General features: G+C 49.3%; 1 protein-coding gene across 5 annotated transcripts in view; it reads right to left on the reverse strand.

The window, feature by feature from the left end:
• LOC116950470 (ephrin type-A receptor 4-like) overlaps window positions 1-16,574 on the reverse strand; it is a 149,867-nt gene extending 133,293 nt beyond the window's left edge. For 3 of the 5 annotated variants that reach the window (XM_032968251.2, XM_032968249.2, XM_032968250.2), the window contains exons 1-2: window positions 14,029-16,193; window positions 10,521-10,585 (exon numbers count right to left, since the gene is read on the reverse strand). In XM_032968251.2, the coding sequence (XP_032824142.2) occupies window positions 10,521-10,585; window positions 14,029-14,131 (168 nt within the window). In that variant the 5' untranslated portion in view covers window positions 14,132-16,193. The other 2 variants (XM_032968252.2, XM_032968248.2) reach the window with 2 other exon arrangements.
• Between the last annotated feature and the right edge of the window lie 2,971 nt (window positions 16,575-19,545).

Here is a 19,545-nt window from a genome sequence, read left to right on the forward strand (position 1 = left end):
TAGCGCTAATCCGACAGCTTAGCGGGAGCAACTGGCGGGGTCAAGCCTTGCTTGTGTCGGCCGGGCCAGGGTTTGGTCAAGCTAGCCTGGACTGATGTCTGGCCGTTTGAAACTAAGCAGTGGGCAATTATCTGGAAACCAGGGCTGTGGGCGTGTCTCTTGCGGTCGGGCGGTAAAAATGCCCGCTTGTGCGCGTGCGCATGTGTGCGTGTGTGTGTTTGTGTGGGGATTGATAGTGTGGGTGCTCGCTAAAAAGCGCTTGCGCCCAATGGTTCTGTTAAGGCTATACGGGGGATCTTTGTCCTTGCCTTTGGAGTGGAAGTGGAGCAGTTCGCGCGCAGGCTCTACGAACCCGACGACCCGAGTTCTGTTCCCGCTCACGGCCAAGACAAGTGACTCTTACCCGACCCGCCCTGGGCCTTCCCTAGAACGGCTTAATCTCAAATGAGTACCTGGTTCGGTGTATAAACATCCCCACTAAGGGGACAAAGGCGGCTGGGCGTGGTGCTGGCCAACCACCACTTCGTTCGCAGCACCTGCTCCAAAAGTCTGTTAAGGCTATACAGGGAGTCTTTGTCTTTGCAAAAGCATAAATCAGAATCCATGTCGGTGTGTGGTGAGCGCTGGCGGAGTGATTAGCGGACTGCACAATGAAACCCACGATCTGAAGTTAATTCCCGACCGCAGGTAGCATCAGTGGCAAATGTATGAACCGGTCACCAGGTAGACCCAGCCTTATACGTGTACCTGGTGGGATGTGTAAACATCAGTGGTAGGGGAGACAAAGGTGGCCGGGTCGTGGTGTGCCTGGCCACACCGCTCTCTCATGTGCCCTGCCAGCCTTAATAGGCGTCTCGCTAACAGTACTTGTCCCAACTTTCTAAGTAAAGATCTTTGTCCTAGTTCATGTGCAGTGACTTAGTGCCCCTGTGTTGCTATTAGCAGCATGTCCAAATACATTTTCACGTCAACCATTATTTCTATTTTTTGTTGAAATCCACAGTGGCACGATGGTTAGCGCCCTCGGCTGCAGCGCTCGTCAACCCAATTTATATTCTTGGCCATGCCGGGGCCAAGCGTAGGTCAACTCAGCGTCAAATGAGTACCTGGTGTGGTGGTGTAGAGGCATCGATTAGTGCCAGGGAGACAAGGCAGAGAAGGCATGGTGCTGACCCCGCCAATCCAACCGTGTAGTTCTGCTGTCAATAATAGGCGCTCCCTAACAACACAATGCCCTCGCGGTCGGCCCAGTCTAATGGAGGGGGGGAAGGAGGGGGATCGTGTTCGTCTGTGTGTAGCCCATGCCAGGACCCGTGCAGTGAGCTCTTGCCCTCCGTGTGGATATGGCAAAGCTCCGAGTCCCAGCTAAAACTTCTTTTTGGCAACAAACCGGAACATCGTGCCCACGCACAATCTGGAATACCGAAGTAGCAGAAAAGATTCGGCAGCTGCGATTCCGAAGCCCCCTTTAACGTGTCAACACTGCGCAATGCGCCAATTAATTTGCTTAAATACCAAAGGAGCAATTTCCATCTGCTCAGTTTTGTGCAATTCTCCGTGTGAGAGCGTGGTTTCAGAATGAAGGGGGTGGAGAAACAACGCTGTTCTGTTGACATATTCACACTGCTTGTTTCCCAGTGCACCAGTCTCAACGCTTATGCTCAGGCTCCAAATGGTTCCGGGGGAAAGCAAATAAATAAATAACACGGACCTGCAGTAACTATATAGCGATTCATAATTGCAAGTTCATTAATGGAAATGCTTTGTGGGCGGGCAAGGGGGGGGGGCTATTGATTATTTTATACAACGTCCGTCATCCGCTATGGCTCAGTGGTGGACTGACACACGTGAAAGATCGCCTCTTTTTCAAGGGCCACCTGGGTTACACAAAGCAACTTTTAAAAACGTTAAACGCGGACAAGACAAAAGTCGCGGGCGACCCACTCCAGATGACAGGATGGATTTGACACTCGGCTTCGCTCACACGCGAAGAGTAATTGCGGACAATCGGAAGCGCTTTCGGCGAATCAGAATTGTACAAACTGCGGTGAATTCCCGACAATCGGAAGAATATCTTGGACAGACGGTAAGACGTTTCCGCGGAGACCCTGCAGCCCATGCTGCGGATAACAAGGGTCGCGGATGAGAAGGGAACTCTCCTGCACGACCGTTTAAGTTTGCAATCGGCATGCGGAGCAGTGACGAGTCGATTCCGTTCAGCACGTACCAAGGCAAGTCACTCTTGCGTCTGCGAAAGCGTGCGCGCCTCCCTCCCTCCCCCTCCTCCGTGTGCGTGGGAATTGAAGGGGAGAGCGCTGCCGTGATTGCCAAAGTGCTTTGTTGCCAATACCTGGGACCCAACGGGCAGTGCACGGTGCAATAAGCTCCATCTTCACATGGCACTGCTTAATTGTTAAGAAACTGATACCAGTTGAATTCACGGTGCACTGTGCATTATATTGCTTTAGTGTATGCCAAGTGATTATTCATGAAAGCCCCCACTGAGTCTTAGGATTCTTTGCAAGAGGGTCCTGCATTGGGATCTTGGGTCAATATCATTGATGGAAGGTTGGTTTAAATGAGAAAACTCACATTTACGAGGGGATGATGCTCAACACTGTCATCTGCTGGCCACCGTGCAGCCCCATCGCAAGCCCTTGGTGGTTCCTCATCTAAGTACTAACCAGGCTGTCAACCTGCTTAGCCTCCGAGATACAAGAACAAGATGCAGGGTCATTTGGCTGTAGGACACTTAACAAAAACAGGCCGTCGTCAATTCGCTGTTATATGATGGCCCACCCATGCTGTGTCAGTCGTGAGGGCTTGTTTGACCATACTTCACCCCACCGGTCAGTGCCAGCTGGTGAAGATAGAGAGATACCCAGGACCTGTGTTTATATCACTCGCCACTGATTAATAATTAGCCGCGGCTGGGAATTAAACTCAGGAGGCCAGGTTCAGAGAGCGGTGCAGTAACCACTGCGCCACCCCTCCTCTCCACCCCCCACCCCGAGGGCCAATTTAACTGCGGCATATAAAGTGTCGTTGTCTGCAGGCGCAGGTAGCAGAGAAGTGCTGTGACTTGTAATGCACTATAAATGCATTACAGTGGCATCGTGTCCCGTGTGCAACAACAGGTCTCCGTATAAATAACAGCCTCGCGGCTTAGCACTCGCTCGCTCATACTCCTGCGTTGGAAGCTGCAGGCTTCTGTTACACGTGTGCCGATTAAGGGCGCTTGCGGGCCAGCGCTCGCCGGCCAAAGGGATATCAATTCCGCACAGCGCCAGGGAGTTTTAAGCGCCGTCTCCTTTAACCGCGCCTTTGTGGCTGCGCTGGGAATATCAGGTGCCTCACTCAAAAGCGGCTTATACGAGCAGCACTCCCGCCTCCCCCTTCCCTCCTCCACCCACCTTTGCTTTGTCAGACATTCGGCCGTTGTTCTCCGAGCCCCCCGAAAGCGAATTAGCCGTCAAGCGCGACCGAAAAATCGACGAACGTCGCGCTCCGTAGCCTGGCACGCGCAGGAACCGATGCCCGTGGAGATGCGCGCTCGTGCTGTGCGTCAGAGAAACGCAAGCAGGCGAGAGAGAGATATGATTCAATTGTGAAGAAAAATGGGCTTGCGCCATGGCTTGTTTGCTCGAAGGGATTAGACCCACGCCCCCCTCTCTCTTCCCCCGATGGTCAGTCAAGGAGGGCGACGGAGCCGCGCTCAAGGAATGGAACGCGTCTGAAGGGGACGTCGAAACGCTGAGACGGAGTGATTAAAATCAGCTCGCGTGCATGGTGCTGGCTTGGTGGATTGTTGCATCGCAGAAGCGCGAGAGATGGCGAGACAGCTCGGGGCAGGCATTCAACTAGTGGCGGATAGATCATGGCTGATGATTGTGTGTGTGTGTAAAGATTAAGTGGGGAGCGGTGGTGGAACGGTTAGGGCGCTGCACTACGGACCCGGCGATCCGAGTTCGATTCCCGCTCACGGCCAACACCAGTGACGATTATCTGAACCGGTCCTGGGCCTGCCCTAGGTCGACTCAGCCTTCAATGAGTACATCGTGCGGTGTGTAAACATAGCCACTGGGGAGACAAAGGCGGCCGGGCGTGGTGCTGTCCACCCACCCTCATCGTGAGTTATGCCGGCCTTCATAGGTGCTCGCTAACAGCACTTGCTCCAACGGTCCTTTAAGGCTATACGGGGGATCTTTGTCTTTATTTTTGGTTTGAAATTACTAATCTCAAAGTGTTCAAAGTATGCTCCGGTCTAATGTTATTTGAAGATTCGCACAATCACGAAATGAAGGTGAGCTTCAATAACCTTTCTATTCCGCTTGTTGCTCCCGTTTTAGAGTTTTCTTTTGGGTTAGATCGCGTAAATATATAAATGTGTCGTTAAAACCCGCCACCACCCGACACAGTCATTCAACAGACTTCGGGATAAGAAGGCTCAACTAATCGAGTCTCTCACCTTTCTGAAGAGATGCCGCGACTCTAAGCTTAAAGGCCGTATCTGAACGTGGCTCTTTCACTCCAGCGCTGTCCTACCAGACAGTCTCGCCCCCTTCACCTGATGAAGGCCGCTTGTGTTGTGGCCGAAACGTCGTGAGAATATTATTGTGTTATTTTATTTTATCAATTTATTATTTTATTATCATTCTACGTGACTTTACCGAAAGAACCAAAGAAGATGAATCATTGCAGTCACGAAAGCTTTAAATCGAAATAGTAAGGGTTGTCACGTAAACAGAACGTGGCCAATTCGTCACGAGTACAGCCCCACCGGTGTGTTGGAGAGCCAAGCCTCAACATTTACAATCTGAGTACGACGTTTCGCCAGTAATTACAACTAGCTTCATCAGGCGACAGCCAGATTTTGTAAATCTCATTCACCGGTGTGCTGTACTAGTGACGAATTGGCCACGTTCTGTTTACGTGACAACCCTTACTAGTTGGCTGTGTCGGGTGGTGGTGGGGTTTAACGACATATTTATAAATTTGCGCGATCTAATCCAAAAAAAAACCTCTATTATGGATGATATCGGTCGTGAAAGCCTCCGTGTTAAATTGCACTCGTTTTGTTTGGCCAGATAAACAGCTGCAGTTGAAACGTGGCCCATTAGCACACGCAAATTGCAGTGTCTGTCACTTACAGATTCCAGTTACTGGACACGTCTAATAAATTTAGCATATATTTGTATATGCAAACAGTCGGAGCACGTGTACAATCAAGTGAACTCATTGACACGGTTCGACTAATTCAGGACGTGAGCCTTATGCGTCCATATTTTCCATATCCAGCGCCAGACATTTCCATACCACGGCTGCTGCTGAGACCCTTCATCTCCGCCTTGATCACATCATAACTCGGCTATTTGCAACTCTCCTCTAAAGCCTCCCCACACATCCCCTCACCAAAACCCTCACTCCAGATGATCCAAAATGCCCCTTGCCAGACTTCTCACCCTAAATTTGAAGTTTTTTTTGTGATTGCAGGGATCCATACTCTTTGGTTCTTTCGGTAAAGTCACGTAGGTAGGTATAAAATAAAATACACTAAATCACGACGTTTTGATCGCAACACAAGCGACCGTCATCAGGTGGAAGAGATACAGCAGGAGAACTGCTGACATAGGAGAAAGAGCTCGTTCTCTAGGAGTGATCTCACCCACACACGTGAACAAGACCGCATCATCCCAACACTCCACCTCTGTCCACTGGCTCCCAATACATCCTTGGACTGAAATCTGCCGAATCCCACCACCCTTGTCTCACCCTACTGCTGCCCTCCATGCGCTCTGCTCCAAAAAGCACGGCTTTCTGTCGCAGCCACCCCCCTCCTCCAATCAATCTCAGCTCAGCCGGAGGTGAATCAGTGGTGGCACCTGCTTCCATTATCTAGAAATACCTTCCTCTCAACAATCAGTGCTGCTGGCTCCCTGTCCCTAATCAAGTCCAGGCCTGTGATGTTCCTTTATTCGTCTGTTTGTGACTGTGACTCGCTCTTTCTTTCCATAAAATAATCACGCCCTCTGTATCTGTACAGCATCTTGAGATGCAGTTGCATTTAAACGCTCGGGAACAGAAATGTACATTGCATTGCATCTTGGCAAGAAGGCTACCTGTTAAAAAGTAACGCATAAATCCACAGAAACAATGATGAGAAATACATCTTGAGAAATTATGGGAAAGTAATAATACGTTACTCGTAGAGGACTAAAATGTTGTTAATTCGTGAAGATGCACTCAAATAATCAGCCGGCTGGGGTGGCGAGTTGAAACATTCACGATTAAAATATATATTTCCTTGCTTTGGTTTACTAAGTGTTGGTCAGTGTCGAAGAATTTTAAATAAACTGAAAATATCGAAACAAGTACTCAATCAATTTTTGACAAGTAATAATGTATGTAATACGCATCAAGCGTTGTTGTGGAACATTGTGGTTAATGAGCGAAATCTACTCAGCTTATAGGCTTGGCATTCCCCTTACACCGGGAACCGGGGGGGGACCCCAATGCCCAAAGATCTGCGGATCCAGAGTTGGACTAATCAGCCACCTCAAGAGCCACCACCAAACCTGATGGACGTCATCCTCGAACCCCGAGGGACGATCGGGTACCGCGGTGGTGAGATGTTAACTACCTCGCTTGGTATACAGGTGGTCGTAGATTCCATCCCGACGCCTGTATATTTGGAGTTTGCATGTCTATCTCCCCCTGGTCGCATGGCATTTTCTCCGCATCCCGGTTTTCTCCCCCTCCACATTTAGAAACGTGCTTTAAGAGTATTTGGCTGCGATACATTCCCAAGTGATGCGCCTCCTAATTGGTGGCCAGGTCGCTTCTGAAAAAAAAATAGCCTTATATAGCTCAGTGGGCCTTACCTGGTAAAATATTTAGATATTGCTCGAGAACAGCGCACGAGTTTTGTTTTGTACAACATCTCTCAGTTGTATATCGCCTTGTTATGTATATGGAGGGCACTCCCCACGAAGATCAGGTAACCTCAGCAACAGTATTTTGTTTAACATCACCTGACCGCTGACAAGACGTCGTACTCAGATTGTCAATGTTGTGGATTTACTCTCCAACACACCGGTGTGCTGTACCAGTAACGAATTCGAATGTTCTGTTTACGTGACACAACCTCACTAATTGGTTGTGTCGGGTGGTGGCGGGTTTAACGACACATTTATATTTACGTGATCTAACCCAAAAAAAACCTGATGACGGACGCTTGTGTTGCGTCCAAAACGTCGTGATTCATTTTATTTTATTTCTACCTACGTGACTTTACCGAAAGAACCAAAGAGTATAGACTTAATAAGGTCGATGATTGTCCAACGTTTGCGTCGTTAAACAATTGCTACTTAATGTATGGTCTGGGGAAGGCACATATTGGCTGACAGAACAACGATAATATACATAACTATTTTATTTAAGATCCGTTTATTTATGTTGTCACTTATTATCACTTGGCTACATGTGCCTGTGAGTGCCTTTAAATAGCTCACGAGTTAAACGCTCCAACAACAAACTGTGTACTTGGGAAATGTAGGTGTCACGGCTTTCACGCGTTCCCACTGGGAATTGGCCCTCCCTGAAGGCAACCGACATTGTTTCTATCACGGCCAATTCAGACGTTGCATGGGCCATGGGGCACCTAACAGCGGGTTACACAAGTGGGTTTAAGCAATATGACCCCTGTTGCTTAAGTGGTGATTCATATATAAATATTTGTCTAATGACTACAGCAATGTGACCAGCGGTGACGGCGGTTCGAGCGGTGGGCGAAGCGGTTAGCGCACTGCACTATAAACCCGGCCACCCGAGTTCGAGTCCCCGCCACGGCTAGCGTCAGTGGCGAGTGGTATCTGTACCGGTTCTGGGGTATCGCACCGACACCAACCCTGATCAAACATCTCCCTGCGACTGACAGAGCTTGGTGAGGCCTTCATCCAGCAGCGTATTGACAAAGGGCTGTACATTACAATGATCTCGTATGTCAATTTCAGACAGGTGGTACGTATAGCAGATGCATTGTTTTGGTACCGCATTAGACCGAGAGACAGAGAGACCAACACGTGGATATATATATAAAAAAACCACGCGCAGGTTAAATAAATAATTCAAACGGCGTATGGGAGGTCTTCATCCAGCAGTGGATTACTGAATGAAAGATTGTACAACTATCGCTATAGAACACCGTGTGTAAAACAAAGAGGAGGCAGCTTTCATGCGCGATGCCTTACAACACTGGCCCCCCGTGTGTAACGGGAGATGGCGCAGGAGGGGCGAAGGGATTACGGCTCACACACCCATTGTGTGCGCTTGCAGCAACCGACTCGACCGCTCAGGGGACGGTGGTTGCTGAACCTTTACTGCAGCAATTGCGTACACCCTCGTTGGTTCTCATTCGTTAAAACATTTCATAATGTTCATAAGCAACATGGGGGTTTTTGATGAAACAATGTGAGTTGTACTTATGTGCCCGTGCTTAATGAGTGTTTTCTATGATTTAGCTTCCCAAAAAAAAATCTGGCGTGTCTCGCAGTCCCAGAAAGGGCATCTTGCACCCCCATGGAGATGTGCGCACCCCAGGTTAAGAACCAGTGGCCTATGTGGACAAAACGCGTCAATTGGTGCACCCCAGGTTAAGAACCAGTGGCCTATGTAGACAAAGCGCGTCAATTGGCCCCAATGCTTATCCTACAGGCAGGGATTATATTCATCCGGAGCTGTCTGGGGCTGAGCTCTGGAAAATCCATGATAAAAAATAATCCCCGCTTATGAGCGGGAAGACGAATACAGAAAGGTGCAGCCTTTTAGCGTCTTGTTCACAAAGCTGTTGGTGGAAGGGCTACTAATATATGCGCTATGAAGAAGGGTCCATATCCGAAACGTCGCTTGTTATATATATACACACACACACATATACATGTCCCCATCCCCCCCTTTCAAGACCGTGCGGTTTTATTACACGAATGTGTCGAGCCTTGTGTGTACGACGAGTGAGTGAGTGCTCAGCGTTGAGCTGCGCGTGCTGCGGGAGAGGGTTAATTAACGCGCGCGCTCGTGCCGGGCGATGCCACGCTTCCTGCTGCCCGCCACGGATGCACACGTGGCTGGCTGGGGTGGTTTAGCAAGCGCTCCCAATAGCGAGAAACTGCTCAAGCATCCAAATGCAGGACCCTCTTTGTAGTGGCAGTTTTGAGACTCGACTAGGATTTCCGCGGGGGTGGGTTAAAGAGGCGTGGTCATATTCATCGTGCTCCCATGATTGATGTTCAGTAACAAATTAAAACGTAACGTTATTCTGGTAAGTCAGCTGGGGGCGTACGCATCAGCGGATGCCCCATCAATTGAGGGGTTAGCCCCCCTCGTGCCTCGACGCGCTATTGCCACCACCACCTCCAACCACCACGAGACGGGAGGGTTCGGTTCACATGGAGCTCGTTCATTTCTCAACAACAACAACAAACGTTCAGAGACCGCTTTGGCAGTTGTGTTCACACGCACAGAAGAAGAAAAACACCCCACAACAATATCAACATCTGTCCACAATCGTCAACATTACTAAAACAGAAACTGAACAATTTGGCTACGTGTGTACCGGGTGCTTCAAATAAATGTTAACACCTAAATGGGACTATCGTTTTTAATGGACACAGAAGGGAGAATATACTGTAACATGATAAAAAAAATGTATGTTATTAGTTTCAAAAAGTCTCCACTTGTTCGCCATCGTTGTCAACACGTTGTCTGGAAGCTTCTCCAGGTGGTCTCCAGAGCCCGCAGTCACATTTATTGTCGTATTGTTGCAAATTCTCACAAGTGTTAAAACATTTTTTTAAGCACCCTGTATATGTGTTGAACTTCTTTCGCACCGTACGCAGCCAATCGGTGCGGGGGGGGGGGGAAGGACAACAGCATACTAAGCCCATGAAGGAGTTCAACGTCGCATGTAATCGACTCGCTGGGAATTGCGGTATATGCGGATATGTGAATAGGGCAGATATGTGAATAGGGCAGATATGTGAATAGGGCAGATATGTGAATAGGGCAGATATGTGAACATCTACAGAAAGCGACGGTAGCATAAGGCACACGTTTCGGGCACTGGGTTGAAAAAAAAAAGCTAAATGATTCAATGTGGGGGGAATGCTTTCCTGTGATTTATAAGTCAGCGATTGTGCGTGAGATCAAGAACGCCATTATCATTGCGCGTGAAAAGGTCAGATTTATGAACGTCTGTGGAAAATTACATTTACACCACGCATCTTTTTTGCATTGGGTGTGGTGGCGCTTAATTGATCAGGGCGGATGTACTATACAGGACATGTATGTTTACTGCACAGGCATCTCTGTTGTAAGCCTTGGTGGGTGCAACTGACAAACGTGTTGAGGCTATATTGTTTTTTTTTATCTCCCAGCAAAATGTCTAGAAGGACTAAACACAGACAAGCGAACCATGTAATGCGCCTGTCAATGGAAAACAACCCCGTGCGTGGGATGGAACTCACCCCCTCGTGTGGATCGGCCGTCCATCGCCCCTCTCCTTCCAACGATTTGGAGTCCAACAGGTCAACTGTGGGAGAGAGATGTATCAATAGTGAGACAGGGCTCCGTTTCAAGTTGACGCAGGCTGAGCTCCGGAAAATATTCCACGCGGTATTAAGCCCATCAGTGTGCGTGCGTGCGTGCGGGGAGCGATAGTGTAGCGGTTAGCGCGCTGCGCTATGAACCCGGCGATCCGGTTTCGATTCCGGCTCACGGTCAACACCAGTGACGATTATCTGAACTGGTCTTGAGCCTCCCCTAGGTCGACTCAACCTCAAATGAGTACCTGGTGCGGTGTGTTAACATCGCCACTGGGGAGACAAAAGCCGTCGGGCGTGGTGCTGGCCACCCACCTCCTCGTGTTCCGTTCCGGCCTTCTTAGGTGCTCGCTAACAGCACTTGCCTCTACAGTCTGGCGAGGCTATACGGGGGATCTTTGCCTTTGTTAGGCACACAGACGGGGACAACTTGAAAGGCGTCCCGAGAGATGAGAGTTGTGTGCCATCGGATGATTACGCACGCGTGGTCACGCGCGCGTTGTGTTTTGCGCTGGTGAGGTTCACGTCGATATATCATATCACATACGGGAGATACAGAGAACGGGTGTGTTGTATTCTGATGAAAGCTCCGCTACGGCGATCGTTGAGGTTTCATCACGTGCAGTCTATAATCATGTACAGTATGTATCAATGCAGTATATATAGAGAACGCATGCGGAACCTTGATTGTATTCTCGCGCTGCGCAGTCACGAAATGCTTCACCAGAAAATACTGCAGGGCACCTTGGCTATCCTGGCTGAAGGTGATTATTATTTAATTAGCAACATGTTAAACGCTTATTTTTTATCCTGCATATTTGCCAACGAAGGAGCGGTGGCGCCGCGGTTGCCGCACTATGCCCTCTATTCTGAGCCCGGCAAGTGATGTTAGAACCGGTTTTACCCCCCCACTCCTTCCTCTCACCAACCTGCACTGAACCAATGTGGTGAAGTATGGTCACACATACACCCCCCCCCCCCCCCATGATCCGATACGGCGGTGGGGAGTCCACGATCTATCCAGCAGTGGATTTCACAGAGAAGCTGGAACGTTTCAATTGACACCGCACGAGTTTATGTCAGTAAGGTTAAGTTGTTTAACGTGGTGAGAAATCGAAGTTTGTGGAGAGAGGCATCTGTCCGGGTCAGCAATTCGGAAAAATATATCCACACCCGGCACACCAACCAAAATATCACTTTTACTTTGGCTTCTCATCACGAACCACCACCACCTCCTCCTCCAGTCTAAACAAGTGATCCTAGAAATATTCGTTGAGAAAATGACGCCCGGTGTGTGCGTGCGTGTTCGTGGGCATGTGCCCATCTAGTAAGATAAAGTACAATTGTTGTGTTCTTGTTTTGTTCAATTCTCACACTGCGTTCAATCGCCGTAGGTGACTTGGCCAACAACAGTGATTAAGAAGTGCCGCGCTGCAGCGTTTAATATTCGAGACGGGTCCACTTGTTTTTAACGCGACTCAAGCCTCCCCCCGTATATTGAACCACGCGACAAGACAGATGTGGAAAAGGGGACTAATTCCAGGAGGGCGATTTGGCCGAGGAGCCGGTAATTGGTACGAAGTGCTTAACCTATTACGCCAAACAACCCGCCAATGTATTTGATCTAATGTTCTGGCATTCGCCCTCTTTGCCCACTGGCATCCATCCATCCTCTGGCTAGAGCGCGCGTGATTTCTGAACGCACTTGCCGCTGCTCTATCCCACAGCCGTACCTGTAAGCCACGATACGCACGGTCTTATGCAAGCAATGCCGTTGCAAGCACACACGAGCAGAGAGTGGGTTGTAACTCCACACACACACACACAAAGTATTGAGTCCATCAGCCTATTGGCTTACGAGACCAATGTTATCAAGCAGCATGTGTTCAGCGGTTTCGACCTTCTTGGGTCTCATCATGCCGTTTAAATGATTACGATCAAACAATGCCACTGGCCCACATGGAGTTAAAGGCGAAAATGACTTATTAAGTAAGAGGCGATTTTGATAAACTGGAATCCAATGGAACTTTTGAATTGCAATTGACCGTCGCTTTGATCGATGGCATTGAAGACCTCCCCCCCCCCTCTTACACTTAACTCGGCAAATGCTAACGCATACATGCCACTTTATTTATTTATCAAGATAATTCGTATAGGCATGCAGCAGACTGCCGAAGACACATTCATGTCAGGGTCCGTATGGGAACAAGAGGGTTAGTAGCGAAACAGCATCACGCACGGCCGTCTTTGTCTCACCAGCGCGTGTTATCCAACGTACAGTGAAGTACTCAATGAAGGCTAAATCGACCTAAGGGAGTCCCAGGACCAGTCATAATATCAAGTGGCATCAGCTGTGAGTTGACCCTTGGCTGACCACTGCGCCTCGCACTCACGCACTCACACCCACGCATCTATAGTTGTGGCAAGTCTAGCCTCGTGCCTCTGCCCTGCTTGAGTGAGTGCGTTAAAGAGTGAGAGATACGCTCCGCTCACCCCTCCGTCATTCCGTTACGAGATTGGCACAAAGAGGACTTATTCCTTAGCTCGCAAAGAAAAAAAGAGTCAAAACTCGCCTTATATAGCTGTTTGACGTTTCGTGCGATGCCCCTACTTCAGATGAAGGTTTAAAGGAACATTTGCAAGGTATCTTTAACGTCCGGATCAGCAGACGTATCGGTCGTCTGTCTCGACAGCGTTATTACCACGAGACAAAAGTTCGCTTCAAATGTACAATCAAGATGACTAGAGTACCCACCTTACTATGTACAATGGAGTATACAGTACCAACATGATTATGTGAAGTGCATTTATAATGGTATTGCAACAATGCAAACTGTAGCTGTATCATAGCAGGATGCAACGCCACGTGCACTCCACTGAAAGGGGTCATTTATTATATAAGCTGCCGATTCGCGTATGTATAAACTCATCAGGAGATACAGCAATTACTCTGCCGTGTGTTCGGTGGCTGAATAAGCTCCCAACACGCGGCGCGAAACGTCGGACATCCCCGTACGAAGAGCACGCGGGCACGTTCCGAAAAACACATCGGCTTCAACAGACCCACATCGACTGCGACCACGGTGTTGCGGATCGAGGCGACCTGCTGCTGCTGCTGCTGCGGTATCCGCGTGTAAACCCGCGTGTAAACCCGCGTGTAAACCCTCGTGTAAACCCGCGTGTAAACCCGCGTGTAAACCCTCGTGTAAACCCGCGTGTAAACCCGCGTGTAAAGCCTCGCGTGCGATCCCGCCAGTGTTCGGGATCCATCCCTGAGTCTGAGCCAGCTCCGCAACAGACTCAAAAAGGTGGTTGTTGTTGTGGTTTGTTGTGGTTGTTGTTGTTTCAGAGAGCCTACTTCAACGTGTCTTCAATGCGCTTTCGTGATGGACTGGACCCGTCAGAGTGCGCAATATCAAATGTTCTTACTTACTCTGGCGGTTGCGGGCGCTACACCTATACTCACCACGCCTCCGATTTGCCACATACGGCGCGAAAGAAATTCCACGTGCGCACTTCACCACACCGGCGCTCATATACTCCGCTCAGATTCGATACGTTAAGGGACGCACGTCCCACGTTTCTCGCTTTCAACTTCTGAACGTGTTGTGTGGAACAAACACGCACTGTTCGTGTTTGCACTGGTGCAGAGGCTGCGCATATTACAAATCAATAAATCATCCACACGATGCGTATATCTGTGCGTTCGTGCGTGTGTGTGGGTGCGTATGGGTAAGAGCGCTATCATTTTCACACAGTTTGGAGCGGTGGGACGGTGGTTAGCGCACTGCGATCCGAACCCCGCGACATTGACTTGGTTAGAATCTCGGCCATTGCTAAACATCACTTGGTGAGTGATATCTAAAAGGGCTCTTCCTGCCCGGGGTATATTCAAATCTCACTCATCAGCGTGGTGAAGGATGGTAAAAATAAATTAATTAATCACTCCCTCTATCCAGCAGTGAATTAACAGAGCGCTGCACTTTACAATGATTTCATATTACGGTTTTCAGACGTGCGGAAGCAGATGCATGCTTAGAATTACATTGAGCGAGTGGAACACGTGGATTAGAGAACATAACGGAGGTGAAATATCTCATTCAAACTGTTAGGAAAAGTCTGCGTGAGCAGAGCACGTCGCTCCAAGGGGATGATGAACGAAGGTGAATAATAGTTACGGAGTGGCAGAGAAAGAATGGGGGCGCGTCTGAGAGCACGTCCACGCGTGAAATATGGAGCAATAAAAAAAATCGGCTACGGTGTGTGTGTGTGTCGGTGTGTGTGTACAGGTGAGGAGCGGTAGTGTAGCGGTTAGCGCGCTGCGCTACGAACCTGGCGACCCGGGTTCGATTCCCGCTCACGGCCAACACCAGTGACGATTATTTGAACCGGTCCTGGCCGTCCCCTAGGTCGACTCAGCCTAAAACGAGTACCTCGTGCGGTGTGTAAACATCGCTACGAGGGAGACAAAGGCGGCCGTGCGTGGTGTTGGCCACCCACCCCCTCGTGTGCCGTGCCGGCCTTCGTAGGTGCTCGCTAACAGCACTTGCCCCAATAGTCTGTTAAGGCTACACGGTCTTTGAGTGTACAGCTCCTGTGTTGTGCATCGGTGCATCGCGGAACTGTGGAAGACAGCGATGGTTTGGGGGGAAGCCGTTATGCAGCAGTGGATTGAGCACGGCTGACGGTGTCCAGTGACGGCTTGCGCTTGGTGACATGAAGGGAGCTTGCGAGGGAACACGACGGCATTCCCCTACGGCGTGTGCGCATTCCCCGTATGCCGTGCTGGAATTCTCACTTCGAAGGGCGGGATCTCTCCGAGAGGACAGTTTATCGAGCATCTATTAAGCCCGGAACGACGTTCGCTTTTGTTTTACCCCCAGCGGTGATGCATTTGTTTTTTTCCTAGACAAGTTCTGCCATCGCTTCGTAGCGTTAAGTAGCGCACCAACACACACACAGACAGCCAGCCACGCCGTTTCAGAATTCGAATTTGCGAGCGCAGACTGCCGATCGCATTTCCGAGATACCGTCGTTGGCGGTGCGGTTTGCAAAGTGTGTGAGGTTGTAGTCCGTCACTCGCAATGCACGAGCGAGCGACTTGTACACGCGCGCACGCACGCACGCACGCATTTACGCCGTGTTACGCATAATCTGGACGGGTGTCAAACGCTGCAATTCGAAGACGCCCGCTGACGTTACGAGCTTTTAAAGCAACTTTCGCGCCCAAGTTGCCTGCCCGACAAGACCAGCCTGCACAATTATTTCACAGTAAATCGCATGCACGAATAAAACACGTTGTTCTTTTTGTTGCTGTTGCTGTTGTTGTTGAAAACGCAAAAAAAGGGCGCTCTAATGTATGTTAACATTGGCCGCGGCAAGGAACGGCAATTTGGCAAGTCTTCTTACCACCCAAGGCGCCGCTGACAAGCGCTTAAACTGCTCCGAATCAATGAATGAATTGCATAACAGCGTGGAACCTCGCCTCTCGAAACGGGCGGAAAAGAATGAGCAATCTTTGAGGGCAATACGAGGCGAATAGACCAAGGAGAGGTCATTGCTGGAAGAACACACGCACACACACGCGCGCGCTTTGTTATATACATGAAACAACGAACCTTCATTGGTCGGATTGTTGGATGAAAATACGGACGTGACGAATAAAATCCAGACGTGCAGCGGCAGCAGCAGCAGCAGTCTCCGTGCCATCACTGCCGAACTTGCGAGTCTCTGTTATTTTGGTTTCTCGCTTCTCTCGTTCGCTCGCTCTCTCGCCTCTCCCTCGCCTCTCCCTCCTCCGCTGCTGAGCTGGATTAAGAGGTCTCACATGGTCCCAGCGCAGAACGGTGCAAACGGGGCTGTGTACATTTCTAAGCTCTGCCAACAGGCGGTGACGACTACCGCCAAGTAAGAACCGAGCTGCGAGCATAGACGGTGGTGGTGGTGGTGGGGGGAGCGGAGGAGGAGGTGGGGACACAGAAACGTGACGACACACAGAGGCGAGGCGGGGCCGCTGTTCACAGACCCTCCAATTGCCTCGATTCCACCCCCCAAAAGGATTTTTTTTGCTCCCCTTTTCTTTCTCATTTATCCATCCAGCCCACCCCACCTGCCCACCCAGCCACCAACCCAAAGCCCCCACCACCACCCACACCACCCATCCCACAGTTGAGATTAGTGTGCAGTATTATGTAACTGCAAATTAGAGTCAGGACTCTTATTTTTTTTGCTGATAGGTACAAAAAATAATGCCCCGTTTAAGGCAGCGAGTCTGCAATGTGGTGTTGGTGGGGTACCGGGGTGGTATTGTGACATCTGATTAATCTAGACGGTGGTTCAATGATTTCTCCTGGTATAATACGATCCCATTCGGATTTGTTTCAGTTAAAGGTGCAGCCCTGAAATTGCTTCCTCACGCAACGGTTGGCGGAGGGTCTCCACTAAAGGGAGCTCTGGGGGTAGGGAGGAGGGTGGGGGGGTTATTTTGGCCTAATCTTTCACGCTCAAAACAGATGGGAGATTGCCTCGCTTTTCCCCACCATACACGCATCCTGTTGATCAACTCTCTGCCGATTATATTCTTTGTTCTTTCGGTAAAGTCACGTAGAAGGGAAGCAACGTGACTTTACCGAAATAACCAATAATATGACTCCCTGCAGTCACGAAAGCTTTAAATAAAAATTTTCTCTGCCCATTGTGATGCGCTCTGCCTGCAGTCACACAGTGCAGTGCAAGTTGAGTTTATGGAAAGACTAAAATTTGACTGCATCTCAAGACCCTGTGTGCTAGGAGCGATAAGCCCATCTAGTGAGTTTAAAAAAAAGTTGCTTTAATTGGAGTGGGGAATGAGGGAAATAACTCTCCAAGCCACAGAGATACATGCCGTGACATTATGGTGTAAGTGAGTACTATGAAGATAATTAACAGAGAGACAGTCAGCTATATGAATATGAGATGAGCAAAGTCTTACGCCTGGACTTATGCTAATGCTTATTACATACCCAGGAAAGCCTCAGTAAGTTTAAAGATTTATTTTCAGAAGCATTCTGCATTTGGATGTTTGGCCAGTATCAGTAATGAGTGTTTGGCATGTGGAGTTGGAAACTGGAGCGACTTGGGGAAATCCATACATATAAGGAGGTGATACTCAGCACTGCCATCTCCTGGCCAACCCACAGCCCCATGCCTACAGCAACTGGCAAGCCCTGGTGACCCCCCCCCCCCATTATATTACTAACCAGGCTCAACCGGGATCAGCTTGCGAGATGTGACGAGTGCATTTTGGGTGATTTGGCCATAGGAATTTAACTGGGTTAGGGTCTATTTCTATGATCAATTGTAGGGGATTTCAGACATTAGGTGCAGCAGCAGAAACAGAACGACACCCTATGCAGCAAAGGGTGGTGATTGAGGTCTTTGACAGATATATGGCATTTAAAGTGGAACTCAAGGTCAAAGTGATTCCTTGCCCAAGTGAGCATTGAGGCTATGGCTCACCTGAATGTTCACATTCCTGAGCCAGTGTTGGAAACTCCACATTACCATGGCAGGGGTGAGTATATCACTCTGACAATCTTTGTTGGCTTCCCCAAACAGTGGTGTCATGTTGTCGCTCTGAATCCTTATTCCTGCTCCACAATAAAAAAACAATCAGTTAAATCACTTGGAATGCTTCAGGCTATTTATGGACAAACCAAATTGCAGGTAGACTGCCCGCTCAGAATTTCAGGCATTATGCATGACATTTTTTAGTTGTTCCTGAAACCACGACTGCTAAAGCCCAATTCTTAAACCGGTGAAACCCTTTAAAATCCCCCGGTACATGTAAAGGCACTATATTAGCAGAGAGTACTGCATATATGAGCGCGGACATATTTTAAGGGCATGTTTTATTTAAAAGTAATAAAAGGTCAGTGGCCAGCATTAACAATAATATAAAGCATGTTAGTGTGACGTTTATAAGCTCTTAAATGGTGCTGCTCTAAATGTAAATCCAAATCGTGGTCATTATCGCTTCTCTTTTTCCTGTCTCAGACGGCTTGGCTGGGATGTTATCCCACTAAAATAGTGTCCCCTGCAAGATGCAAGGTGACTGCTAACCTTTGGGCATGAGCTCGAGTCTGCAAGTCACAGCGATCGTGTGTTTTACCGAGCTCAATTGAAACGTGTCAAAATATAAGGCTGCAAAGTAACAACCGCACAACTGGAATGAAAACGAAATAACTTCCAACGATTTGCTCGTCAACAAATCACTTTCAATGCGCCTGATTTATTCGGGAGCTTGGGAGCCGCTACCGAAGGCTAGTCGGTCCTTAAGAGTAAATCCGTTTCAGCTCGGGTGGCGGTGACACGGTGGCCTAGCGCAGGGGGAGGGGGGTCGGTTAAAACCTGCGGCTCCGGGTCCGCACGCGTGCGAATAATAATCGAGGACTCGCTGCCGTCACGTTCTTTTACGAAGAACCACCGTCTCGTACTCATCCACGTGCATTGCGGATTCTTGACAAATTGAGGTGGTGTTGTTGTTGTGTTTTTTTTTTACCGAATTCGAAGAAATAAAATGGTTCGCTTGCTTGCCGCAGATGTTCACCGTTCAAATCTGCCCACCGTTCAAATCTGCCCGTGTAACGACAACCGAAAGCACACCGGCCGTCTGCTTCAGAGGGGACGTCAAAGATTCCCCGGCACCCCCCCACCCACCCACCCCCACGTCGTTTGCAAGTGGAGGTCATCGTCTGCCGGCGTTTGTGTCCACATCTGTCCGAATGATCCACCGATGAATCACAGCTGGAATATAACGCAGCGGCAATCTTCACTCCCCCACCCCCACCCCCACCGCCACCGCCAAATGCGAGAACCTGGCTGAATCTTCCCGACAAAGAGTCGACGAGATTCGAAGACGATTTCCCGGGTCAGCAAAGTGTCCGAATTAAACAAATAACGAGAAGTCCAT

The sequence above is a fragment of the Petromyzon marinus genome, chromosome 39, assembly GCF_048934315.1.
Source record: "Petromyzon marinus isolate PM22_M1 ecotype Great Lakes invasive population chromosome 39, UKy_Petmar_22M1.pri1.0, whole genome shotgun sequence".
In the NCBI taxonomy this organism is placed as follows: Eukaryota; Metazoa; Chordata; class Hyperoartia; order Petromyzontiformes; family Petromyzontidae; genus Petromyzon; species Petromyzon marinus.